This window comes from Pleurodeles waltl, chromosome 12 (assembly GCF_031143425.1).
Source record: "Pleurodeles waltl isolate 20211129_DDA chromosome 12, aPleWal1.hap1.20221129, whole genome shotgun sequence".
NCBI classification, from domain to species: Eukaryota; Metazoa; Chordata; class Amphibia; order Caudata; family Salamandridae; genus Pleurodeles; species Pleurodeles waltl.
In genome coordinates, this window is record NC_090451.1 from 221,661,700 (window position 1) to 221,669,798 (window position 8,099).

General features: G+C 47.1%; 1 protein-coding gene across 4 annotated transcripts in view; it reads right to left on the reverse strand.

Annotated features, from left to right (window-relative positions):
* Positions 1 to 8,066, reverse strand: part of COG8 (component of oligomeric golgi complex 8) — a 204,401-nt gene extending 196,335 nt beyond the window's left edge. Inside the window, exon 1 of one of the 4 annotated variants that reach the window (XM_069216768.1) lies at positions 7,270 to 7,676. In XM_069216768.1, the coding sequence (XP_069072869.1) occupies positions 7,270 to 7,598 (329 nt within the window). In that variant the 5' untranslated portion in view covers positions 7,599 to 7,676. Of the gene's footprint in view, positions 1 to 7,269; positions 7,677 to 8,020 lie in introns of those variants that run through there. The other 3 variants (XM_069216766.1, XM_069216767.1, XM_069216765.1) reach the window with 3 other exon arrangements.
* Positions 8,067 to 8,099: the final 33 nt, after the last annotated feature.

The following is an 8,099-nucleotide window of genomic DNA, read 5'->3' on the forward strand; positions in this document are numbered from 1 at the left end:
ACCAATTAATGTGGCAATAGAAGTCCAGTTATAAATGTACAATGCCAATAGCTCCAACTCAAATACATTTGAGACCTACTGCATTGCAAATGCTGGTTTATGTTTTGCAAGTCTTCACCTTCAGCAACCACTCCTCAGTACCTGCGGTAATGCGTATGCACGGACGGATGAGCACCTAGTAAAGGTAGCATCCCAGTGTGAAATTGTGGCATTCACACCTCCTCCCTTGGAGACAAAGCCTGTCCAGGATCCACATTAGTCTGTAAGCTATGCAACAAGAGAGGGCAAGTGCTGTCAGAGTGGGAATGTTAAGAGGAGACAGTGAGGTACCTGGTGATAGTGAATCCTCCATGCTGTAGGTTGGCAAACAGACGTGGTAAATCCAATGACAGTACAAAGATGGCGTGAGTGTAGAGATGTTATTTGACTTTGGTGCTTGGTTGACTATTACAACTGAATGTTTTAAAGGAAAATCTAAAATTGAAGGCAGCAGATATCTTGCCTCTCGGTTATTGTGTTAAACCATCAAACTTAAAGGTTGCTTTGATGCATCAATTGCATGTATAAAGAAGAATATCAAGATTGGAGTGTATGTGGCAAAAGTGGGTGATGGTCGAGCTAGCTGCACCAGAAGTTGTTAGGCGTAATTCTAAATTCAAATGTTCGTACTCACATACAACTCAATGAGGTTGTATGTCAAAATGCTGAATTTTGTTATTGAATTTTTAAAAAGTATTGTTACAAGGACTCAGCGGTCTACTAGTCTGTGTCCATGAAAGTAAACTCAGGCATGATGGCAATCTTGTGCTTCACAAAATAAGAACTATACCCTTGGGTGTCAAGGAGAAGGTTAAGACAGAAATTAAGAGTGTGCTGGAGGGGGACTAATCTAGCCAGTTGGAGCCAATGAATGGCTTGCTCCAGTAGTCATGGCTCACAAGACTGGTGGCTTATAAGGCAAGTAATCTTCTGTTAGCTCATCTGTCCTTAACCCAGTCTTTCATGTTAATCAAAATAGTATCCGACTTAATTTAATTTGCCCAGTCCTCCTGAATGACGCAGCCTGTCGTAATTTCACAGATTACATACCACAGTCAGTCACCCACTTCTGCCACACCTACAGATCCCAACCTACTCAGGCTGCCAGTGATTACATTCCTAATTCCACGAAGACAAACAACTTAAAAAGATTTAGTGCTTTGCCCATTTAATGTACTGTTAGTGTATCGTCCCCTTTATCACCAATCCCTTCTGTCACCGAGTTATAGAACCGTTCTGTTGTCCATGACGTAGCATTCCGCCTTATTGTGTGCGTTTCAGGAAAATAATGTGCTTACTAAAATGGAAACATAAAGCCACACCCACAGAAATCTAAAAATTCCTCCTCTGTTTTCTCCAACAATACACCCTTACGCCCCTTCATTCACCATCTAGCAGCTACCTATAGTTCCCTTTCCATACAAGCATGATGCCTGTTATGTTTAGTCATGGGTCCGCCCATGACACTCATTACTGCAGGGAGAGGATACTAATCTCCCCTGCTGTAATGTTAGCTAATGGTTCATGCCGGTGACCTAACCGGTTTAAATAAAAAGGACCTGGGAAGGTTCCTGCGTGTCCAGTATCCAACAAACCAGTGTCTGATTCTTTATGCACTGCTGCCCTATTCATGTTAACTGCGTTCGGAGCAACCTTGCTCACAACGCAACAAATTGGCGACGAGGGCGGGTTGTCCGCTGTGTCGGAGCCCCTCGCGCTCTTACCTGTCGGCGCACACCACCACTGCTACGCGCCGTGGTCTTTCCTGTTCCTGCTGCCACCGGCCCGTGTGGCTGTCTCTGTGTTTTTTCGGCTGGCTGTGCGGCCTCTCTGTAGTGGGGGCGTGGTAATTTGCTGATCCGACCACACGCGCCTAGGCGACTCGTTAAACGGTTGCAGGAGCAACCAGGCAGTGAAATAATTCTTCATTTCTGAAGCGGGCTACGGCAACGGTGGGTGTGGCACCCCCCAATCCCCCACCTCTGGTGTTCTTTTCGGCACACGTTTCGGTGTGCTTGGGGGCAGGACGGTTTTGGGAGGCTTTTCTTTTTCTTTTTCCTGGATGAAGGAAGCGTGCAGTTTCATTTCTTCTTTCCTGCTCACTGCAGGCTGCTCGTGATTCCTCTGTGGTATTTCCAGCTTCGGACGAAATGTGCTAGGTGGTGCATTCACTGTGAGTAACAAAGAACACTGTGGGCAAGAGACACCCAAGGCGCTCCATATTTGAACTTACACAGAGTGTCTATGCGGATACTGTCCCTGAGTCATGCACACAAATTTTTTTTTTTTCGCAATTGCACGACGCCTGGAGCGGTATAGAGCATTTATGAGCTCACTGTTTTGCATAGGAGCGGACTCTGCAGTGGTGTGGGTGTCACAGACTATTCCCCAACAACACGACGAAGACGCCTAAGCCATTTGGTCACGTGCATATCACAGGTGGAGGTGCGGTAAAGCATAGCAAGTTCGTGTTGAAGTCATGTCGTCAGTCCCAGCGCTGGAACCTTTTGTCATCGAAGGTCCTCCTTCCACTCAAGCAGCTCGCTGGAAAGAGTGGGTAGACAGGTTGGAAACCTACTTTTCGGCAACGGCATTGGACAATGAGGGGCACCGTCCCATGCTCCTACACTTGGGAGGTGCAGCCATTCATAAACTTGGACGATCAGTGGCAGAAGAGGGTCCGCCTTTCACCTACCAATCACTAAAACAGGCGCTAACAGCTCATTTCGAATCTTTGGCGAATCCCGACTACGAGCGGTTCCTGTTACAACAGGCCAGTCGACTCCCAAACAAATCAGTTGACACTTTTTATGCCAGATTAATAGAACTAGCGAGCACCTGCACGTTGTTGGATGTGGAAGATGAAGTCCGTGCGCAATTTATACAGGGATGTGCCTCTGTGAAATTGAGGGAGAACATATTACAGGTACATGGCATGTCCATGGCAAACATTCTCACGTTGTGAAGATCCAAAGAACTGTCTAAAGTACGTGCGGCTCATATAGAGGCAGTGTTGCAAACTCAAGTCAAAGTGGAACCAGTGAATGCTGTCACTTCAGCTGCTGTGGACAGAAAGAAAACCCGGCCGAAAGGTACCACGTCGTTGCAAACCTGTTTTTTCTGTGGCGGTCCATTCCCCAATCAAGAAGTGTGTCCTGCGCAAGGCAAGAAATGCTTGAGTTGTAATAAATTGAATCATTTTGCCAAAGTATGCAGGTCAACTGCCTGCTCAAAGTCACAGAAGTCCAAAGCTGTTAACCTTGTGCAACCGTCTATGGTAACAGGAGAAGATGATGAGCTAGACAACGATGAGGAAGCTGAAGGAACTGTCCACGCGATACATGCTTTGTAGCCTAGTGGGTGCCCTCGGAAGCGGGTACCAAGGTGCCCTTGTTTTTCTGGCAGGACAAAAGATTGATGCGCTGATTGACACTAGGGCCTCCATCAACATACTAGCCCAATCTTTATTGAAAAGTCTTCCTATTCAACCCAAGTTGCAACCTACGATGACTCAGGTGAAAGCGTTTGGGTCATTGCAGCCACTGCCTTTGGCAGGTGTTTTCACCACAACAATGTCTCATGAGGAGAATGCAGTGCACACCAAAGTATTTGTCACAAAGCCTGGCTCTGACATGCTACTAAGTTGCCAGACGGCAGTGCAGCTAAATCTCATTTCATTTGCTTTCAATGTTCACCTCGAAACTGTAGAGAGCCTTTTAACTGAGTTTGGAGCGTTATTCAAAGGTATAGGCTGCCTGAAGGACCGCATGCTACGTCTGCACATTGACAAGTCCTTACAGACGGTCGCATTAAAGCATCGCCGCGTTGCTTTCCATCTGCGACCAAAAGTGGAGGCAGAGCGGAGGAAGCTTGAACAAGCAGACGTGATAGAGAAGGTCGATGGTCCCACTCCGTGGGTATCACCCATTGTGATTGCTAGGAAACCCAAAAAACCGGGAGAGGCTAGGATTTGTGTCGATATGCGCCTGCCAAACATTGCCATTAAGCGGGAACGACATTTAACACCTACAGTGGATGACATTGTTGCAGAGGTTGCAGGGTCAAGGTGGTTCTCGAAGATGGACCTGCAGGCTGGATACCACCAGCTCATGTTACATCCTGACTCCAGAGGCATAACAACTTTTTCCACTCATGTAGGCCTCAGAAGGTATAAGCGTTTGAGCTCTGGAATCTCTAGCGCTGCAGAGTTGTTTCAAGTCACCATTCGGGGGTTACTTGCTGGCCTGCCCGGAGTCATCAATGTCAGCGATGACATACTTGTGCATGCTCCTACCATGGAATCACATCTTTGTCGGCTCAGAGCAACTTTCCAAAGGCTTCAAGAAAATGGCTTAACTCTTCACAGAGACAAATGCTTCTTTTTACAGACGGAAGTGGCATTCTTTACCGTTTCTCTGGGGAAGGAGTAATGCCAGATCCAGTCAATGTCAAAGACATTCAATCTGCCACGCCCCTCATCAATGTATCCGGTGTTCGCAGCTATTTAGGCATGCTGAATTACTGTGGGGGTTTTATCAAAAACCTAACAGCTCTTCTCAGAGATCTCACCAAGGCCAATGCAGTGTGGGAGTGGGGACCTGATCAAGATGCTGCGTTTGAAGCAACCAAGTCTGCGTTATCGGAACACACTACTCTGGTCTATTTTAATCCTTGGAAGGAATCTGAGATATCCGTGGATGCTACCCCCACTGGATTGGGGGCAGTGTTGGCACAAAAACAACTGGATGGGGAATGGGCTCCTGTGGCCTATGCCAGCCGTGCTCTGACAGAGACTGAGCAACATTACTCCCAGATTGAAAATGAGGCCATTGCAGTGCACTGGGGCTGCAGGCATTTTCATCTTTACCTATATGGCCAGACGTTTATAGCGCACACTGATCACAAACCCCTGATACCTTTATTTAATGGATCCTCCTCCAAACCGCCGCCACGAATAGAAAAGCGGATTTTGCAGTTGCAAGACTATCGTTTTCAGGTGGTATATCGACCCGGCTCGTTGAATCCTGCTGATTACCTCTCACGACATGCCCGGCCTGCTACCCCTCGAGAAGTCGCAGATGCGGATGAAGTAGAGGAGTATGTAAGACTGATTGTAGAGAGATCTCGGCCACTGCCTCTTTCACTTGAGGAAATTAAGGTAGCCACAGATAGTGATGAGTGTTTGCAGTTGGTAATAGTGGCCGTAGGATCCGGAAAATGGCATTCTGTACTTAAAAATGTGACTCTCAGAACGACAGAGGCCCGCACCATGCTGTCGTCATTGCACAAGGTTAGACAGGAGCTGGCTATATCTCCTGAAGGATGTCTGCTCAGAGGACACCGGCTGGTGATTCCTTTGTCGTTGCAACAGTCTGTAGTGGAGCTCGCCCACGCTTTATATCAAGGGATGGTTAAGACAAAGTCCAGGCTGAGAAGTAAGGTGTGGTTTCCAGGACATGATGACCACGTTGAACGAGCGGTACGTCAGTGTATGATGTGTCAAGCGGTTGGACCAGCTGAACATCCCTCACCAATTCAGACCGGGCCTATCCATCCTGACCTGTGGTTTTGAGCCAGTGCTGATTTTGAGAGTCTGCCCGATGGACGTCCCATGTTCGTAGTGATAGACGACTTCTCAAAGTATCCGGAGGTTGAGATTGTGGAATCGACTACAGCATCTCAGATCATTCCTCGCCTCGAAAAAATTATGGCCACCCATGGTCTATTGCATGAGATTCGCACTGACAATGGGCCCCCGTCCTCAAGCCAAGAGTTTGCTGAATACCTTCGGTCTAGAGGAATTGTCCATTAAAAAAATAAAAAAATAAATCACCCCTCATTGGCCTCAGGCTAATGGAGAGGTGGGACGTTTCATGAGGACTCTCAACAAAGTGCTACGAATCGCCCTGGCTGGTGGTCACAATGTGGACTGTGCTGTTTATGCTTTCTTGCGGGAGTACCGACTTACTCATTATGTCACCACAGGAGAGACACCTAGTACTTTATGCAAAAACCGAAACGCATGGGATACCATTCCTCAGATTCAGGAACCGTCTAAACTCCATAGTCGTGTGGGGAAGGCCCTGTCACAGAGAAAGGACAAAAATGACAAGATGTCAAGGAAAAGGAGAGCCAAGAAATGTGTTGTTCACATAGGAGATCTGGTTCTTGTAAGAAGCAGGAGAGGAGGAAGCATATTTGTACTACCTTTTGAAAAGGATCCGTGACCACTGCCCAGAGAGGCCAGGAGACAGTCACGAGAAACATTTAGTTTTTCAAAGTGGTGAGTGTTCCAGACTGTGAGGTAACAAGGGTTGGAGGGATGTCAACAGTTGTTACAGACAATGGGAGCATTGTAAGACATGGTGAGGGTGAATCCACATCTCAAAGTCAAACAGCCGACAGCTTTTTAATCTGGTGGCATGCAGAGCCCTGAAGTGCATAACTCTGAGGGTCAGCCAATCTTAGAGACTGAAGTACCTAGAGTGGAGCCAGGTGGCTCACTTACGTTAAGGCAAGGTTTGGGTCGTTATAGTTTGCGGCCACATCCATCCCGTTCTACAAGACTAAAAGAGTTTGTGGTAGGCTGATCAGTTATAGGATGTATTCTGTATGTGTAAATCAGAATTTAACACTGTGTTTGTTCTCATGATTCATTTGTGGAAATGGGCATGAAGTTTTGGTGTTATATGTTTTTTTATTTTGGGGTAAAGGAGGAATGTTATGTTTAGTCATGGGTCCGCCTGTGACACTCATTACTGCAGGAAGATGATACTAATCTCCCCTGCTGTAATGTTAGCTAATGGTTCATGCCCGTGACGTAACCGGATTAAATAAAAAGGACCCCGGAAGGCTCCCGCGTGTCCAGTATCCAACAAACCGGTGTCCGAGTCTTTATGAACGGCTGCACTGTTCATGTTAACTGCGATCGGAGCGGCCTTGCTCACAACACAACAATGCCCTTACTTCACTCATCTTCTTTCTTACCCCTACAACTTTCTCAACCACTTCACCCCTCGTCATGACTGTCAGGTAAAGGACCTGTCAGGTTTACCAGTTCAGTCAGCAGTGGTGTTTTAGCCAATGGCTGTTTGCACACTTGGTCGTGAAGATCAAGACTTAGAACTGCAATGTGAAACTACAAGTCACAGAGTGCACAGCTTTGCAGATTAAAAATCCACCCATGGGTGAATTTGTGGAAAATTACATGAAGAGCGAGTGCCCACGCACCTGCATCCTTCCTGGAAACTAGGCAACTTCCCCAATAGGCTCGAAACGCCTGTCTCCACCAACCCGAAGCGGCGGTAAATGTCCTCTGTGCATTCAGCCGTACGGATAAAAGTCTTATAATTGCGGAAAGCCAGCTCTCGTGTCTGCTGAAGAATTTGCGCCCGTTCTTCACGCAGCCTCTCTGGCTCCCGGCTCAGCCGCTCCACTCCGCAACCGCTAAGCTCAAGGAGATAGGTCGCGAAGTCCGGCTGATCTCGCCAGCTTTCCGGGAAGCTTTCCCGAAAAATTGAAGCCAGTATGCTCTCATCTTCCACGTCCACCGCCGACATCTTGGAAGTGTCACTGCTGCAACAGTTTAGGGAACTAGGAAGTACAGCCTCAGCCAATAGCAGAGGCGGAGAGGAGCGGCCATCTTGACCGTGTCAAAACACAACTGTGTGTTAGTTGTACAGCAATACTCGCGTCCGTATCGGTGCGTACCGAGTAAAGCAAGGCGCCATTTCGGAGATAAACTGAAAAGGCGGTGGTGCCTACTCTGGCATTTTTACGGAAGCCGTGGAGCCGATAAGCAGCAGAAGAAACGAAGAAGGCAATTAAAGACATAAGAGTAAAGTACACGTTTCCTTCCCTACAAGACAATATTTTTTTATTTAGGACTTAAATGATAAATAATTAAAACGAACGAAGCCGTGTCTAGGTGCATATGGTATTTTATAAACGTTTTTATAAAATCAAGGCTATATCTCCTTACATTGGAGTAAATGCTTAAATATTCGCCTCTGTTATGCAGTTCTCAGTGCTCCGAGGTCCCTCTTACAATCTTTCCTCTT